Here is a 20,525-nt window from a genome sequence, read left to right on the forward strand (position 1 = left end):
CGTGAAATGCTTACAAGCCCTTAACCAACAATGCAGTTAAGAAAATATTTACTAAAAAACTAAAGTAAATTTTTTTTTTTTAAGTTACACAAAACATTGAGGCTATATACAGGGGGTACCGGTACCGAGTCAATGTGCAAGGGTACAGGTTAGTCGAGGTAATTTGTACATATACAGCGCATTCGGAAAGTATTCAGACCCCTTGACTTTTCCACAAAGTTACCTTACAGCCAGCCTTATTTAGAACGATGGAATTGTTATTTTCCCTCAATCTACACACAATACCCTATAATGACAAAGCAAAAACAGGTTTAGACATTTTTGCAAATGTATTCAAAGTTTAAAAAAACTCACATTTACATAAGTATTCAGACCCTTTACTCAGTACTTTGTTGAAGCACCTTTTGCAGCGATTACAGCCTCAGGTCTTCTTGAGTATGACGCTACAAGCTTGACAAACCTGTATTTGGGGAGTTTCTCCCATTCTCTGCAGATGCTCTCAAGCTGTCAGGCTGGATGGGGAGCGTTGCTGCACAGCTATTTTCAGGTCTCCAGAGATGTTTGATCAGGTTCAAGTCCGGGCTTTGCCTGGGCCACTCAAGGACATTCAGAGACTTGTCCCAAACCACTCCGGTGTTGTCTTGGCTGTGTGCTTAGGGTCGTTGTCCTGTTGGAAGGTGAACCTTCGCCCCAGTCTGAGGTCCTGAGCGCTCTGGAGCAGGTTTTCATTAAGGATCTCTGTACTTTGCTCCGTTCATCTTTCCCTCGATCCTGACTAGTCTTCCAGTCCCTGCCGCTAAAAAACATCCCCACAGCATGATGCTGCCACCACTATCCTTTACCGTAGGGATGGTGCCAGGTTTCCTCCAGATATGACGCTTGGCATTAAGGCCAAAAAGTTCAATCTTGGTTTCATCTGACCAGAGAATCCTTTTTCTCATGGTCTGAGAGTCCTTCAGGTGCCTTTTTGCAAACTCCAAGCAGGCTGTCATGTGCCTTTTACTGAGGAGTGGCTTCCATCTAGACACTACCATAAAGGCATAATTGGTGGAGTGCTGCAGAGATGGTTGTCCTTCTGGAAGTTTCTACCATCTCCACAGAGGAACTCCAGAGCTCTGTCAGAGTGACCATCGGGTTCTTGGTCACCTCCCTGACCAAGGCCCTTCTCCCCCGATTGCTCAGTTTGGCTGAGCGGCCAGCTCTAGGAAGAGTCTTGGTGGTTCCAAACTTCTTCCATTTTAAGAATGATGGAGGCCACTGTGTTCTTGGGGACCTTCAAAGCTGCAGAATTTGCTCTGACATGCACTGTTAACTGTGGGACCTTTGACAGGTGTGCCTTTCCAAATCATGTCCAATCAATTGAATTTACCACAGGAGGGCTCCAATTAAGTTGTAGAAACATCTTAAGGATGATCAATGGAAACAGGATGCACCTGAGCTCAATTTTGAGTCAAATAACAAAGGGTCTGAATACTTATGTAAATAAGGTATGTTTTTATTTATTTATATAAATTAGCAAACATTTTTAAAAACCTGTTTTCAACTGGCAGCTTCATTATATAGTACCCGCAAAACACCAGTCTCAACGTCAACAGTGAAGAGGCGACTCCGGGATGATGGCCTTCTAAGCAGAGTTGCAAAGAAAAAGCAATATCTTAGACTGGCCAATAAAAAGAAAAGATTAAGATGGGCAAAAGAACACAGACACTGGACAGAGGAACTCTGCCTAGAAGTCCAGCATCCCGGAGTCGCCTCTACTGTTGACGTCGAGACTGGTGTTTTGCGGGTACTATTTAATGAAGCTGCCAGTTGAGAACTTGCTGAGGCGTCTGTTTCTCAAACTAGACACTAATGTACTTGTCCTCTTGCTCAGTTGTGCACCGGGTCTTCCCACACCTCTTTCTATTCTGGTTAGAGCCAGTTTGCGCTGTTCTGTGAAGGGAGAAGTACACAGCGTGGTACGTAATCTTCCGTTTCTTGGCAAATTCTCGCATGGAATAGCCTTCATTTCTCAGAACAAGAATAGACTGAAGAGTTTCAGAAGAAAGGTCTTTGTTTCTGGCCATTTTGAGCCTGTAATCGAATCCACAAATGCTGATGCTCCAGATACTCAACTAGCTTCTTTAATTAGCACAACAGTTTTCATCTGCGCTAACATAATTGCAAAAGGGTTTTCTAATGATCAATTAGCCTTTAAAATTATAAACTTGGATTAGCTAACACAACGTGCCATTGCAACATAGGAGTGATGGTTGCTGATAATGGACCTCTATACACCTATGTATATAATCCATAAAAATCTGCTGTTTCCAGCTACAATAGTAATTTACAAAATTAACAATGTCTTCTACACTGTATTTCTGATCAATTTTATGTTATTTTAATGGACAATTTTTTTGTGCTTTTCTTTCAAAAACAAGGAAATTTCGAAGTGACCCCAAACTTTTGAACAGTAATGTATATACACACACATCCTACTGGACGTTCATTACTTCCTTTCTAGTCGGAAACTGTGCTATGCCAGAATGTGGACACCGGGAAGCAGGTGTGAGATATGGCTCAGAAAATGTACCTCAATCATGTAATGGGAGATGATGTTTTACTCATGTAATTATCCCAACTGAAAAATTGAGAAGATTGAGGTTGCGTTCTACTGCTTAGACGTGGCCAGATCTTACAATGCCTGGATAGGTATTTTATCTATCAGCTGACCACGTATGTTATGGATTATGTCATGACCGTCCTGTGAGGATCCAAATAGGTCAGATCAGCTTTGCAATAAATAACTTCAACCAGACCCCCTCTCACTAACAGAGGGCGGGGGGGCTGGTGGGGGTTGACAGCTCACAACCTGTTGTAAATCAAGGACAGAACATTCAGCTCTCTCCAAATTCACCCGTGGAATGTGCCTTTGTTTCACAGACTTTTTGCCACTGAAACTCTTAACACGTTCTAAAGCAAATACTGGAACAATATTTCTAACATTGAACTTGGGGAATGGTCAGAGGTGACCTAAAAGAACACTGATGTCGGTTTGGTTGTTATTTTGTGATGTCATAAAAAAAATTATAAAGGAAATTTGGTTTAAACTTTGAATCTCAACACGAGGTAGAGACGATAAAGTCACCTCCCGGACAATCATTGGTACGGCTGATTAGCGGTCTAAGTTAAAGTATCTAGAAAAGGGAATTTAAGTGGGAACATTCTGCTACTCTTCTCAAACCACCGTAGTACGCGACTCATCACCCCACTCGGAACCATCTACACGGCTTGCTCACCTACCTTCATAGAAGCATCTTCCAGATTGAATGGAAGTAGAATAAACTCTGTAGTTCTGTTCAGGAGTATATGACAAGATACTGGACGACCTCAGAGGAGAACAGTAGAAGAGGAGTGAGGACCCCTTTTGGACAATCAGAGCCTTACAAGCGTGCTGCGAAAAGGCCCAACAATACACGGCAATCAAAGGCATTTCCACGTAAATACATTCATGATTTCTTACTCCAAGCGGGTGCCGGTTTGTGTGCAAAGTATAAGTGAGAGTAGTTTCAAAATGTACTCATGTTAAGTGTCGCTTTCTCGCCCTCTCCATGTCTTTTTTAACAAGCAGCCATATCGTTGTCAGTCTGCTAGGGACCTTTCTAATGCATTAAGTGTGTATGTTTATCCTGTGTTACCATTTAGTTAGCTAGTAAATAAATAATTAAACCAATTTGTGTAGTACTGGACCATAAGTAAGGCTCAGGTTTTTGCAGATGCAAGGTTACGACTGTTCAGAATGATGATATGATACAAGGTTATGATTAATAAGTTGACTGTTTATGGATGTGATAGGTAAAGACCTTTATAGTTTAATTCGGGAGATGGTAACTCTTTAAAGAACCGCTCTCGTGGTGCCCCAAATACTAATGAGTTAATTGTTAGATTATTCATTTAAATCGGGTAACAATTAAACATAGTTAGTTGATTAGATAAGTAAGTCATCAGATTAATGAAAGTAAAGTTGCGACAATTACCACCCCCAGCGTGTCTGCCATCGACCCCCACCTGGATGACAGCTGTCCGTGGGGTTAGCGTCTGGTCACCGTCCCCTTACAAAAAAATGTTGCAGTTTTGAAACTGCAGTGTCTGCAGTCGACTGTGGTATTTTGGGCGCAGTAATTGCAGCATACTGCAGTTATACTGCTATCTTTTTTTAGTAAGGGTCAAGCTGCTCTCGGACACCACTCTCACAATGTCCCTGGAGGAGGGACTGACAAAACTGGTTCACAGGGAGGTCAGGGTGGCTGTGCACCTTCCCTGCGTATCCCTTGTGGTGGTATACAACGACGCAAGGCACAGAGGGAAGCATGCTATCCACAGACATGACATCCATGAGCGCAGGGTGTGCAGTAGGCTACCAACAGGGAGCTGAGTTCTTTTCTGGGGAGAGCTTCAAAACTTGGGCTCCCAACTGCTGGACATGGATCTGAGCTGTGAGGGTACACCGATATAGAGAGACTACAATGATCACTGTTTCTATTTTTGTAAAAATCAGTTGATCAGAGCATTTCCTATTATTATGTACAGTACTTAAATTGGCTGGCTGGCTGGCTGGGCTGGAGTTATCTAACATGCTAAGTAAACTCAGTAATAAAAGAAACATCCCTTTTTCAGGACCCTGTCTGTCAAAGATAATTAGAAAAAATCCAAATAACTTCACAGATCTTCATTGTAAATGGTTTAAACACTGTTTCCCATGCTTGTTCAATGAACCATAAACAATTAATGAACATGCACCTGTGGAACAGTTGTTAAGACACTAACAGCTTACAGATGGTAAGCAATTAAGGTCACAGTTATGAAAACTTAGGACACTGAAGAGGCCTTTCTACTGACTCTCAAAAACACCAAAAGAAAGATGCCCAGGGTCCCTGCTCATCTTGCGTGAACGTGCCTTAGGCATGCTGCAAGGAGCATGAGGACTGCAGATGTGGCCAGGGCAATACATTGCTATGTCCATACTGTGAGACGCCTAAGACAGCGCTACAGGGAGACAGGACGGACAGCTGATCGTCCTCGCAGTGGCAGACCACGTGTAACAACACCTGCACAGGATCGGTACATCCGAACATCACACTGTGGGACAGGTACAGGATGGCAACAACTGCCGAGTTACACCAGGAACGCACAATCCTCCATCAGTGTCAGACTGTCCGCAATAGGCTGAGAGAGGCTGAACTGAGGGCTTGTAGGCCTGTTGTAAGGCAGGTCCTCACCCAGACATACACGGCAACAACATCGCAGACAGACAGGACTGGCAAAAAGTGCTCTTCACTGATGAGTCGCAGTTTTGTCTCACCAGGGGTGATGGTCGGATTCGCGTTTATCGTCAAAGGAATGAGCATTACACCGAGGCCTGTACTCTGGAGCGGGATCGATTTGGAGGTGGAGGGTCCGTCATGGTCTGGGGCGGTGTGTCACAGCATCATCGGACTGAGCTTGTTGCAGGCAATCTCAATGCTGTGCGTTACAGGGAAGACATCCTCCTCCCTCATGTGGTACCCTTCCTGCAGGCTCATCCTGACATGACCCTCCAGCATGACAATCCCACCAGCCATACTGCTCATTCTGTGCGTGAATTTCCTGCAAGACAGGAATGTCAGTGGTCTGCCATGGCCAGTGAAGAGCCCGGATCTCAATCCCATTGAGCACGTCTGGGACCTGTTAGATCAGAGGGTGAGGGATAGGGCCATTCCGACAGAAATGTCCGGGAACTTGCAGGTGCCTTGGTGGAAGAGTGGGGTAACATCTCACAGCAAGAACTGGCAAATCGGTGCAAGTCCCACGCAGGAGGAGATACACTGCAGTACTTAATGCAGCTGGTGGCCACACCAGATACTGACTGTTACTTTTGATTTTGACCCCCCCTTTATTCAGGGACACATTACTCCATTTCTGTTAGTCACATGTCTGTGGAACTTGTTCAGTTTATGCCTCAGTTGTTGAATCTTGTTATGTTCATACAAATATTTACACGTTAAGTTTGCTGAAAATATACGCAGTTGACAGTGAGAGGATGTTTATTTTTTTGCTGAGTTTAGTTGCAAAGTAGCAAGTACTGTAGTTGAGAAGTTTCTAATTAGCTGAAATGTCAGTTGTCCATGAGATTCTTACTTGCAACCTTTCGGTTGCTAGACATTCGCATTAACCCCCTCCCTCTCCCCTCCACATCCCTCATTTCCATTTTCTCCTACCTTTCTGTCCACCTCTTTTATATCGCTCTCTCCCTCTCAGGGCAGGGCTCTATCTACCGGTTTAGCTGGATTGGCACACGAGCCCAGCGCCCCAATAATTATGAGGAGGTGTGTGCTGTGATCCTGGCGGAACTGCAGCGGTCCAGCACAGACATCCCCTACCTGTCCCTCAACAGGGCATATGTCATAACAGGGCACAGCATGTCACAACAACACATCAACATGTCACAACAATACGGCAACATGTCCCAGCACATCACTGCATGTCACATCATGTAATTGTTTCCGTCAAGACCACATCATACTGTGTAAATGGCACTGATCGAACCCATCAAACAGACATGATGAAACAATTAAAGGGATCACTCCCAAAATCGTTGACTATCCTTTTAAATTGTGAGACACAAAGCACGACTAAGGCAGGGTCTGAGGAGCTATTTGGCATAGCAGCTAGCCTAGTTGCTAGCAAGCTGCCTATCAAGCTAGGGGTGTTTCTTGAGAGCTTGAACAAAGCCTGCGACGAGGTTAGCCATTGTGGCTGGGACTGTGGATTTTCCCGGGTTTGTGGCTCTCTAGATCGCTCGTTGTTGGTCATATCTTTAATATGAGCCTAGAAGAAAGTCTTTGTACTCAGGCCTTGAGGGAAGCCAAAGTAATTCCACTACCCAAAAGTGGTAAAGCGGCCTTTACTGGTTCTAACAGCAGACCTATAAGCTTGCTGCCAGACCATAGCAAACTGTTGGAAAAAATGATGTTTGACCAAATACAATGCTATTTCTCTGTAAACAAATTAACAACAGACCTTCAGCATGCTTATAGAGAAGGGCACTCAACATGTACTGCAATGACACAATTAACTGAAGATTGGTTGAAAGAAATTGATAATAAGAAGATCGTAGGAGCTGTACTGTTAGATTTCAGTGCAGCCTTTGATATTATTGACCATAACCTGTTGTTGAAAAAACTTGTGTTATGGCTTTTCAACCTCTGCCATATCATGGATTCGGAGCTATCTATCAAATAGAACTCAAAAGTTTTTTTTAATGGAAACTTCTCTAATGTCAAACATGTAAAGTGTGGTGTACCGCAGGGCAGCTTTCTAGGCCCTCAACTCTTTTCTATTTTTACCAATGACCTGCCACTGGCATTAAACAAAGCATGTGTGTCCATGTATGCTGATGAGTCAACCATATATGCATCAGCAACCACAGCTAATGAAGTCACTGAAACCCTTAACAAAGAGTTGCAGTCTGTTTTGGAATGGGTGGCCAGTAATTAACTGGTCCTGAACATCTCTAAAACTAAGACCATTGTATTTGGTACAAATCATTCTCTATGTTCTAGACCTCAGCTGAATCTGGTAATGAATGGTGTCGCTGTTGAACAAGTTGAGGAGACTAAATTACTTGCCGTTACCTTAGATTGTAAACTGTCATGGTCAAACCATATAGATTCAATGTTTGTAAAGATGGGGAGCGGTCTGTCCGTAATAAAGAGACACTCTGCTTTTTTGACACCAATGTCGTGTCTTTGGCTATGCCGGATTAAGTGATATGACATGCTATTCTATAAAATCCTTTCTCTGTAATTAATATTACCTGATTGAGCTAATCATGTAAATGTAATTAACTAGAAAGTCGGGGCACCACGAAAGAGTGTTTATAGAGCTGTTATCTTCCGAATAAACTCTGAAAGACCTAGTAATATTTTACATCAATAGCAGTCAATATTAATCGTCACCTTATTTCAGTCTCATCTGAACATCGTAGAATTCTTGGTTATCTTCACAAACCCTGGCTAACAAGTTGAATCAGCAATACAAAATTGGGTTTAATTATTTATTTACTAAATACCTAACTAATCACACAGAATTACATATACACAGAATGAATCATAGCTTGATTACAAATTATGTCATAAAGGAAAACGTCCCTAGCGGATGGAACAAATATGACAAATGGTTACACAAAGAAAAGGGGGTTGGGTTTGAGTGAAAGAGCGGGAAGACTGAGGAACAAAGGGAGAAGCTATCGTAAATACAGTATCTTATGCATTCTAAATTACCGCCCATTTGGAAAAGGAAAATACAATAAATATTTACTCTGAGCTGCGCTTCGGTAGGTTGGTCGTAGATGCTGGCCGTGTTGGCCAACAGAGATCTTCCTGTCTTCGGAAGAATGTCTCTGGTGGTAAATTGGATACGTGGTAGTATCGTCGTTGTGTGGTAGACGGGATAGGTCGTCCGTCCTTTCCTAGCCCACGTTTACAGCTGCTGTTGCTAACTCAACGGCTAGGATGTCTCACTTCTTTAGTGAATAAGAGTTCAAAGTTTATACCATTCACAACCAAAGCTCACGCTGAGGTTGGCTTAGTTCTGTAGTTGACATGTTAGTCCTTTTCAACGTATAGACCATCGTCCTATCGTCCTCGGAACAGATAGTTACATTTTCGTCAAGGGCTTATATAGTGGAGGGAGAGAAGGGTGTGTTTCCTAGTTTATAACCCATGTCTCTTCACAGGGGCAGGCCACTGATTGAGCAGAGCTCTAACTTTATGAAAACCCAAATTTCTCATTTGGAAGCTAAAATTACATTTAAGCGTTTCACAAATAGTGTCATATTTAAACATTGCACAACAATTCCATGTGAATCTGATAACTAGAATGTGTAGACTTTCCCAGATACAGTTTATGTCATCCTGTCATCATTCATAATGTCTCAGATGACAACCGAACTGACATCATATTCATTAAGTACCAAAGCATATTTTCAACTGGTTCTATTACCGAAATATGGTTCTTTTCCCCCACTTGTTTGATTTTCCCAGACTCTCTATGTTTAACAAAGGCTATTCAAAAGTCCTTCAGTAGAGTCAGAGAGAGAGGGAAGGGAGAAAGGTATTTATGGGGGGGTCATAAACTTTACCCACAGGCCAACGTCATGACACCACACTCCAAAAAGCTAGTCCTGCAGGCTTTAGTTTTGACTTATCTTGATTATTGTCCAGTTGTGTGGTCAAGTGCTGCAAGGAAAGACCTAGATAAGCTGCAGCTGGCCCAGAACAGTGTGGCACGTCTTGCTCTTCATTGTAATCAGAAGGCTAATATAAATACTATACAACTCTTGGTTAAGAGTTGAGGAGAGACTGACTGCATCACTTCTTCTTTTTATAAGAAACAATGTGTTGAAAATCACAAATGGTTTGCATTGTCAAATTACACACAGCTCTGACACACATAGTTACACGCCAGACATGGCACCAGGGGTCAATTCACAGTCCCCCAATCCAGAACAAATACAAGAAACCATACAGTATTATATTATATAGAGCTGTTATTGCTCAAGTGAACAACAAACCTGGTTTAAATAAACAGATAAAGCAACACCGCATGGCACAACACCTCTCCCCTATTTGACCTAGATAGTTTGTGTGTATGTACTGCTATGTAGGCTACGTGTGCCTTTTGTAATTTTTTATTTATTTATGTAGTTCTGTTCTTGTCTATTAATGTTCTGTATTTTGTCATGTTTCATGTTTTGTGTGGACTCCAGGAGTGGTTAAGCAATTCCTGCCACAGAGGTACTTATTAGTGAAACTTTTTATTAAAGTGATAGTTTACTCCAAAACCTAATTTTGTCAGGGGTTTTCAGACCTTAAAAGTGGTCTACTGTTGAGATGAATCTATGTCATAGCCATCTGCTGTGTATATCCAGCTATATGCCTAAATTAATGGGAATGGTGGTCACCATCTAAAGATGTCCCATGGATCCCACATAGCAAGGACCGTCAGTCTAAAGTCATCCTTTCTCACTGAAACGATACATGTTTTCCATGTCATTTGATTGTCTAATAATGAGCTGTTTGGGGCATTGCAGATTCTGGAATGGCCGTCACCTGTGAGGAAAGGACAGGGCCCAATGGAAAGTCCCACTATCAACAGTTTGGCCATGGACCCCAAGCTCAGACAGCTGGTGGCCCTCGTTGACAAGTGTGGAGAAGGGCAGAGTCCTCCTGATGACCAGAGATAACTTCTCCTGGGCTAATTTTCTTCATGTTCACTGATGGGTTGCCAACCAAGTCCTTTCAGGTCAGTGATGATCAGTAAGGAAAGGAAGCTATTCAATGCTATTGGGAATTGGCATTGACTTGGCACCTTTCTGTTGTTTGGTTGACCTCGCTCTACTGTTGACTCCTCACCTTAACACTTGGCTAAACTGTACCCTCCCTAATTTCCACTCCCCTCCTCGCCAGGCAGCACCTATTAGACTAGTTGATTTTGATGCAGGGGTTGTTGATGCTTGAAAATTATTTCTTAAAAACATGGGTCAATCTTATATATTAATTGTACTGAAGATGCATAAGAATATGCATATGTAACGGTGTAATTAAGTTCCTGCATAAAGTGGGTATTATGCCACCTCCTGGTAGATGAATGTGTTTACATTGTCTAATACACTCACTGATAAAGGAATGGGATTCTAGGTCATTCACAGCAGATTTATGGAAAATGTAATGGTCCCGGGATAGAAATGCATAAAGTTGACATTACATCATAAAATCCACCTTTTACATCGTACATTAGCAATTTATGTTATTATTATTTATGTTGTTGGTTTGAAGTCAAATAAGCAACACTTTATATGTGTTATTTGCCGAGTTTCAGCTTTACAAATGTATAAAGTATATGTTTTATAAACTCATGAACACCAGCCAGCGTATTTAGCCTGGTTTTGTCAGTGTTGGAAAACGTGTGGTACATTCTAGGTGTATTATATTCCTTCGCCACAAGAGTGTGACATTGAGTCATTTTTCAGGTTAATTTGATATATTTTGAATACTGAAATGGATTATAGTTTTCTGATGTTGTAAGTATGAGATTACATATGGAAACGATTTATTTATTTTTATTATAGTAAATTAGGAATAATTAGAAATGGTTAAATCCACAATACAATCACAATGACTTTGATAAACATTTCGATAGTTTTTGTTTTTTTGTATATTATACAGCAGATTTATGGAGAATTGCTGTGTGAGTGATATTCATATCCCGTCGACTACTGACCATTCATCTATTACATTTATACTGTGTGTGTCCCATCACCGCGGCTTTGGAAATAAATGAACTATCCAACCATTGCTCCTTCCTGTGTTGACTCAATGACTTGAGGGACGGACCAGGACGGTCACACATATACTGAGAAGCATGTGTGATGCCTAAAGATTGTGGATGTATTTGTTTTTATATAATTTTACAAATTTTGACCTTTACTATTCAGTTATATATATATTGTGATGGAGTGAGAGGGTGGGTGTGTGAAGGCCGGTACACTTATGACGTTGGCTACTTTTGCTGGCCACAAGATATGGCGGCCTGGAAGGGTAAGGGCCTAATTACACACATCTGGATATAATTAGCTTGGAGGTTGGGTGGTGGCTGTTGTAACCTGGTTTTGGCCAGATCTGTTTTTGGTCTGGATCAGCAAGAGCTGACATTCAGAGCCCGCCAACGCTGTGAGGGATATCGAACCCAACTGGACAGGAACCTACCGGACGTTACTTGGCCGTAGACCTGACCCCAGGAAGGGCAAGCCTGTTGGATTTGTTTTATTTTATTTGATATGCCGGTAAACAGGTTAGCTGTCCGGTTGCAGAGGGACCGGAAGACCCGTGTGGAAAGACTCAAAGAGGAGCTAGGTTTTTGGTTGGGGTTTTATTGTTACCCAGCGCTGTGGCGCATTCTGTTTATTTTCTTGAATAAAAGTACTGGGTCATTTCCCTGGAGGAAGGTCAATTTTTGTTTACGCTTGTGTTACTTCACACTCGTCACTTGTGGGCGGTCCAGCCCGCCCTACCGCTACACTATATTGTTGCTTTTTTGGGGGGGGGGGGGTTGATGGATATGAGTTGTACATTAGGAACATCTGCCACATTCTTGTGCAGCCCAATTCTGATATTTTGCCCTAGTAACTCATTTCTTGTTAGACACAGTCCCATACTTTTGTAATTTATATCAAGTAGGCTGCGTTCACACGTCCAATCTTTTTCCGAGCTGATCTGATTGGTCAAGCGACCAATTTTATAAAAAAGATCCGAATTGGGCTGCCTTGTTGACATGAGCGAGCGGCGCAGATTACTGTTCTATTTGTAGGCCGTCATTGTAAATAAGAATTTGTTCTTAACTGACTTGCCTAGTTAAATAAAGGTTACATTTTTAAAGCCCTCTCACGTCACGGGCGATGAACCGGAGCCCCCGCAGCTTAGCATAATGTAAACCGGGTAACAGGAACATGAGCAATTTCTTAAACGACAGATCAACATGTGGCACCTTGTGGGGAAATGTCTCGAAATATGATAGAGATAGATAATGACAAAACCCTACACTTAAAAAAAAAAAAAAAAAAGATTTCAACTTACCTCATGATATACTGTTTTTATTTTAAGATACTGTTTTATTTGCAAACTAATTAGATGGAGAATCAGGAAGTATTTTTCTCTTTATTTTTCTCAACTGGTGCCTTGCTAAATTTGTTGCACAATAATTCATTGCATGTGATTGAGGACTATGCCAAAATGAAATCTGTATAAATGAGAAGTATGCATTTGATTCCTATTTATAAACATTTCAAATGTACCAATGAGAAGAACATTGGTAGAATTAGGTGCATTTCCTTGATTTCTAGCGTCCTCTCCTTGCCGCCTCCTCAAAACCCACTTGATGAGGGGAGGCTATAAGAGAGGATGCGAGGAATCAAGGATATGCATATGAGAATCTCCCACTCTTCTTGGTACTTCCATTATTCTGTGCACGCACACAAACCGTACGGACAATATGATGTGGGCGTGGCAATACACCATTCCCCGCCTCTCCTCTCTGCGATTGGTTAAACCGACACGTCTTCTGAAAAACACTGTTGCAGACTGGTCAATCTCTTTATAAAGTGACCCTTCCGTACTCTTCATGAGATTGACTGTATCAGATACGTGCCTTTGTGCACGATCACAAGGTTTACCTACGTCCATCAAATAATTTGAACAACCTCAGAACAGGATTTTCCTGTTCCTGTAAATATATATCCAAAATGCGTCGTAGAGTGACAGGTACTGCGTTCGAGATGCTGGGCTGTGGTTCTACTATCACGAGCCCGAGGTTGAGCAAGCTTTTGCTTGCCCCCATCACGAAAACAATCACCCCCATCTCAACAGACAGCAAATTATTTCGTTCTACATCTTTAATACAGGGACATACAGAACTGGCACGAGAGAGGTCCAAAACCGTCACGTCGTTTTACAACCAGTCTGCAATCGATGCCTCGGCAGAAAAGGTAAGGAAATGCTGTTCCTCTGACTTGCCCTTTTTGGTCAGTAAGCCTCAGCACTGTCCTTATCAGCTAGCTAGTTATTACTGTGGTTAGCTATCTAACGTTAGCGGGTTAGAACGGATGGTTAACTAGCTAACGTAGCTAATATCTTCGGTAAGAATGTTTGTACACATTGGTGCGTTGCCTTGGGCCCCAATAAGTAAGCAACTGTAACCACCATGTGAAAGATTATGACCATGTGAAAAATGATGAACAAAGTACCAGGTTTGCGTGCTCGATAGTTTAATAGAATATATATTTAGCTAGTTTCAGATTAGTGGGAGTGACGTGAACGACACGGGTATGTTCTCTACACACACGGGTCAATCCAAGGTCCGTAAACTGACCTGGCAAACATTTGTCAAACCCTGGTAAAATAGGTTCGAGATTCGACAGATATTTGGACCTTCAAACTTCCATAGTTCGCGAACGATTTGAGCTACCTACAGTGACTTTAGAAAGTATTCTCACCCCTTGACTTTTCCCAAATTGTTACAGCCTAAATTTTAAATTATTTTAAATGGTCACTGGCCTACACACAATACCCCATTATGTCAAAGTGGAATTTGTTTTTATTAATTTGTATAAATTCAAAATGAAAATCTGAAATGTCTTGAGTCAATAAGTATTCAACCCCTTTGTTATGGCAAGCATAAATAAATTCAGGAGTAAAAAATTGCTTCGCAAGTTGCATGGACTCACCCTGTGTGGGATGTGTGTGTGTGTGTGTTTAGGCATTCAAAACGAATGTTAACTCCCCTCTGTACCGCACACATACAATTAACTGTCAGGTCCCTCTGCCCAGTTGTGAATTCCAAACAGATAAAACCACCAAGACGAGGGAGATTTTCCAAGGCCTTGCAAATAAGGGAACCTATTGGTGGATGGGTAAAATAAAATTGCAGACATTGTATATCCCTTTTGATCATGGTGAAGTTATTAATAACACTTTGGATGGTATCAGTGCACCCACTCACTACAAAGATACAGGCGTCCTTCTTAACTCAGTTGCCGGAGAGGAAGGAAACCACCCAGCGATTAAACCATGGTGACTTTTAAAACAGTGTTTTTAATGGGGTGGCAGCATAGCCTAGTGGTTAGAGCGTTGGACTAGTAACCGAAAGGTTGCAAGATCGAATCCCCGAGCTGACAAGGTACAAATCTGTCGTTCTGCCCCTGAACAAGGCAGTTAACCCACTGTTCCTAGGCCGTCATTGAAAATAAGAATTTGTTCTTAACTGACTTGCCTAGTAAAATAAAATAAAATGGCTGTGATAACTGAGGATGGATCAACATTGCAGTTACTCCACAATACTTACTTAATTGACAGAGTGAAAAGAAGGAAGCCTGTACAGAATATAAATATTCTAAAACATGCATCCTGTTTGCAACAAGGCACTAACGTAATACTGCAAAAAATGTTAAAATAATGTTAAAATAATGAACTGTCCTGAATACAAAGCGTTAGGTTCGAGGCAAACACATCACAGAGTTCCACAATTCATATTTTCCAGCTTGGTGGTGGCTGTATTATGTTATGAGTGTATTATGTCATCTGCAAGGACTAAGGATTTTTTTTAAGGATGAGTAGAAATTATGCTTATCACAGGCAAAATCCGTAAAAAAATCCACCAGTGTACTTTCCAACACACTGGGAGACAAATTCACCTTTTTAAGCAGGACAATAACCTAAAATACAAGGCCAAATATATACGAGTTGCTTACCAAGATACATTGAATGTATTAATATTAGGATGGTGTCCTTAATGTTTAGTACACTCAGTGTATAAGGAATAGTGTTGTCACTATACCAACATTTTACTAACGATACCAGGCCAAATATCACGATACCGAGTAGTATGGATGGGGTACCACAGGGGGGAAATAGAATGGATGATTTGCTCATATTTGCTAAGGCCTACCTGTGATTTGGCTGGAGAGATGGGAGGAAGGAATATAAACACAGCAAAAAAAGAAACGTCCTCAAACTGTCAACTGCTTTTATTTTCAGCAAACTTAACATGTGTAAATATTTGTATGAACATAAGATTCAACAACTGAGACAAACTGAAAAAGTTCCACAGACATGTGACTAACAGAAATGGAATAATGTGTCCCTGAACAAAGGGGGGGGGGGGGGTCAAAATCAAAAGTAACAGTCAGTATCTGGTGTGGCCACCAGCTGCATTAAGTACTGCACCAGATTTGCCAGTTCTTGCTGTGAGATGTTACCCCACTCTTCCACCAGATACTTGCAAGTTCCTGGACATTTCTGGGGGGAATGGCAGAACACTGACATTCCTGTCTTGCAGGAAATCACACACAGAATGAGCAGTGTGGCATTGTCTTTCTGGAGGGTCATGTCAGGATGAGCCTGCAGGAAGGGTACCACATGAGGGAGGAGGATGTCTTCCCTGTAACGCACAGCATTGAGATTGCCTGCAACAAACTCAGTCCGATGATGCTGTGACACACCGCCCATGACGGACCCTCCACCTCCAAATCGATCCCGCTCCAGAGTATAGGCTTCGGTGTAATGCTCAATCCTTCGACGATAAGCGCGAATCCAACCATCACCCCTGGTGAGACAAAACCGCGACTCTTCAGTGAAGAGCACTTTTTGCCAGTCCTGTCTGGTCTGCGACGTTGTTGCCGGTGATGTCTGGTTGGGGACCTGCCTTACAACAGGCCTACAAGCCCTTAATTGTCTACCGTCTGGCTATAAGCTGTTAGTGTCTTAACGACCGTTCCACAGGTGCTTGTTCATTAATTGTTTATGGTTCATTGAACAAGCATGGGAAACAGTGTTTAAACCGTTGACAATGAAGATCTGTGAAGTTAATTGAATTTTTACAATTATCTTTGATAGACAAGGTCCTGAAAAAGGGACGTTTCCTTTTTTGCTGAGTTTACATGTCTAATGATCTGCATGTAATTGTGGCAGTGAGGTAAAAACACTGCATGAAATCTTCTTTACTCTTCAGTAAACAGACCCACACGGACTCCCTCCCACACTCTCTCGGTCTCTCTCGCTCTCATAAACACACACCACTCTCTCTCCCACAAACACATACACACTGCTTCCAACTTAAAAAATGTTAGGCACCAAACAAAATGTAATGAGCACCAGAGTGATTTTTCATATACACTGAACAAAAATAAACATGCAACAATTTCAAAGATTTTAGTTAATTCATATAAGAACATCAGTCAATTGAAATGAATAAGGCCCTGATCTATGGATTTCACATGACTGGGAATATAGATATGCATCGGTTGGTCACCGATACCTTTTTATAAAGAAAAAAAGGTTGGGGCGTGGATGATAAAATTAGGCAGTATCTGGTGTGGCCACATTTGCCTCATGCAACGTGACGCATCTCCTTGGAATAGAGTTGATCAGGCTGTTGATTTTGGAATGTTGTCCTGCTCCTCTTCAATTGCTGTGTGACGTTACTGGATATTGTTGGGAACTGGAACACGCTGTCGTACACGTCGATCCAGAACAGCCTCCTGAACATGCTCATTGAGTGACATGTCTGAGTATGCAGGCCATGGAAGAACTGGGACATTTTCAGCTTCCAGTAATTGTGTACATATCCTTACAACATGGGGCTGTGCATTATTAGGATGGCAGATGAATGGCACGACAATGGGCCTCAGGATCTCGTCACGGTATCTTTGTGCATTGAAATTACTATTGATAAAATACAGTTGTTGGTGGTTCATTGCTTATGCCTGCCCATATCATAACCCCACAGCCACCATGGGGCACTCTGTTCTCAACGTTGACATCAGCAAACAGTTTGCCCAGACATGGTCTGCTGTTGTGAGGCCAGTCGGACGTACTGCCAAATTCTCTAAATGATGTTGGTGGCTTATGGTTGAGAAATTAACATTTCACTGGCAACAGCTCTGGTGGACATTCCTGCAGTCAGCATGCCATTTGCACGCTCCCTCACATCTGTGGCATTGTGTGATAAAACGGCACATTTTGTGCAAGGTGCACCTGTGTAATTATCATGCTGTTTAATCAGCTTCTTGATATGCCACACCTGACTGGTGTGGCACCTGCCTGGTGTGGCATATCTTGGCAAAGGAGAAATGGTCACTAACAGGGATGTAAAAAAATGTGTGCACCAATTTGAGTCAGAAATAAGCTTTTTGTGCATATGGAACATTTTCTGGGATCTGTTATTTCAGCTCATGAAACATTGTACCAACACTTTACATGTTGCAGTTTTTATATTTGTTAAGTGTATTTTAAAATTGACTTTCCTTATGAACTGTAAGTCAGTAATCTTTCTTGCGGATTTATGTTCTGTTCAAAAATATATATATAATGTTTAGAACCAAAGGTTGTGCCATATGCCTATTTTGTAAGGAATAATGAACAGTTTAAATAAGGTTGCTAAGTCAAGTGGTTGAAGAGCTATTGACATTGGAATAATGCCAGGCTGCCTACACTTTGCCATGTGATTATGACACACTGGTTGGAATTATTAAAATAAGACCTGTGCAATGTTGTACCCCATTTTTCATTCATAGATAGCTACATACCTCAGGTTATCATGATTATGGATAATCCTGAATTAATTGTGAATAATGATGAGGGAGAGTTAAGACACACATCATAACAAAAATGCTAACCTTTCCTGTTATTGTAATGGTAGAGGTTAGCATGTCTTGGGGTTATGCTATTTGTGTTTAACTTTCTCAGTCATTATTCACGATTCATTCATGGCTATGTACAAAAGTATGTAATTTCTTAAATTCACCCGATATGGATGAAAATGACCACTTTAATTTGAGGTTAGTCTGCACTTTAACTTCATAGTCATTGTTTGATTTCAAATCCAAACTTTTAGAGTATAGAGCCAAAATAAGGAAAAATGCTTCACTGTCCCAATAATTATGGAGGGCACTAATTCATATCATAGGCCTAATAGTACTGTAGAGCATTTTGTACTTGCGCACAATATAGCTGAATTGCCCCGTCCTGCCCTAGGGGCCCACTACCCTGCCACACCCCAAGTCAGCTTTAGGAACTTAATGAAAACATTCATTATTAGTTTTGGGTGTGTTAGGCCAAGACCAGAGTGACAACCAACAGTAGTGCAGACCCCCAGGGCTAGGACTGGGCTAGGGATTGCCTAATTGGGAATCCTTGTTTTCAATAGACTCCTTTTGTCGTACAGTATTACATAAGGCATCCAGACCTTATGAAAGTTGCACAGTATACCCTTAGTCTTGTAGTAAATCAAATCTAGTGATTAAGGTCTAGCCGCTACCGATTATTAATCGGCTGATTTTATTTTTATTATTTTTTATTTTAATGTGTGTGTAATGACAATTACTACAATACTGAATGAACACTTATTTTAACTTTAAATTGATTTTATTCATTATTTTAGTCTCAAATAAATAATGAAACATGTTCAATTTGGTTTAAATAATGCAAAAACAGTGTTTGAGAACGTTTAAGTTCCTTGCTCAGAACATGAGAACATATGAAAGCTGGTGGTCCCTTTTTTAACATGAGTCTTCAATATTCCCAGTTAAGAAGTTTTGTGTTGCAGTTATTGGAGTTATGACACGTCGACTATTTCTCTATACCATTTTTGTATTTCATAAATGTTTCACTATTGGGTGTTCTTATAGGCACTATAGTATTGCCAGCCTAATCTCAGGAGTTGATAGGCTTGAAGTCATAAACAGCGCTTTGCATCAAGCATTGCTAAGAGCTGCTGGCAAACACAGTAAAGTGCTGTTTGAATGAATGCTTACGAGCCTGCTGCTGCCTACCACCGCTCAGTCAGACTGCTCTATCAAGTCATAGACTTAATTATATTATAACAAACACACAGAAATACGAGCCTTTGGTCATTAATATGGTCAAATCCGGAAACTATCATTTAGAAAACAATGTTTTTTCTTTCAGTGAAATACGGAACCATTCTGTATTTTATCGAAAGGGTGGCAACCCTAAGTCTAAATATAGCTCTTACATTGCAAAACCTTCAATGTTATAATTACGTACAATTCTGGTATATTAATTACGGTCTTTGTTAGGAAGAAATGGTCTTCACACAGTTCGGAACGAGCCAGGTGGCCCGAACTGCTGCATATACCCTGACTCTGCTTGCACTTGATATTGCCTGCTAGCATGAATTTATTTTAACTAAATATACAGGTTTTAAAAAATGATACTTCTCTATTGATTTTAAGAAAAGCATTGTTTATGGTTAGGCACATTTGTGCAACGATTGTGCTTTTTCCGCGAATGCCCTTTTGTTAAATCATAACCCGTTTGGCAAAGTTGAAGTAGGCTGTGATTCGACGATAAATTAACAGGCACCGCATTGATTATATGCAACACAGGACAAGCTAGTTAACTACACATGGTTGATGATATTACTAGGTTAACTAGTGATTGTGAAGATACGCTTAATGCTAGCTAGCAACTTACCTTGGCTCCTTGCAGCCACAAGGTCCTTTTGATGCTGCACTTTCGTAACAGGTGGTCAGCCTGCCGCAGTCTCCTCGTGGATTGCAATGGAATCGGCGTCCAAAAAGGCAGATTACCGATTGTTATGATAACTTGAAATCGGCCCTCACTAAATCGGTCGACCTTTACTAGTGATACATAACTTGATTTGTCCCAAATAAAATGCTTTTAGTTTAAATATTTAGGACTAAATTATTTCTTGTTTTAGGTTATGGTTCTGCTTAAAGGTGAATTTGTCTGTTAAAGCAGACTGAACCAGGTATTCCTCCAGGATTTCACCTGTGCTGAGCTCTATTCCGTTTTATTTTTATCTTCAACTCCTTAGTCCTTGCAGATGACAAGCATATCCATAACATGATTGAGCCATCACCATACTTAAAAATATGAGGAGTGGTACTGTTTTTTGGGGGGGGGGGGGAA

The 20,525-nt window shown here is 41.3% G+C and overlaps 1 protein-coding gene across 1 annotated transcript in view; it reads left to right on the forward strand.

Moving 5' to 3' along the window:
* The first annotated feature begins 13,172 nt into the window (after positions 1 to 13,172).
* Positions 13,173 to 20,525, forward strand: part of LOC111980924 (branched-chain alpha-ketoacid dehydrogenase kinase) — a 28,640-nt gene continuing 21,287 nt past the window's right edge. Inside the window, exon 1 of the mRNA XM_024011981.2 lies at positions 13,173 to 13,561. Within this exon, the coding sequence (XP_023867749.1) occupies positions 13,319 to 13,561 (243 nt within the window). The 5' untranslated portion in view covers positions 13,173 to 13,318. The remainder of the gene's footprint in view (positions 13,562 to 20,525) is intronic.

This window comes from Salvelinus sp. IW2-2015, linkage group LG20 (genome assembly GCF_002910315.2).
Source record: "Salvelinus sp. IW2-2015 linkage group LG20, ASM291031v2, whole genome shotgun sequence".
In the NCBI taxonomy this organism is placed as follows: domain Eukaryota; kingdom Metazoa; phylum Chordata; class Actinopteri; order Salmoniformes; family Salmonidae; genus Salvelinus; species Salvelinus sp. IW2-2015.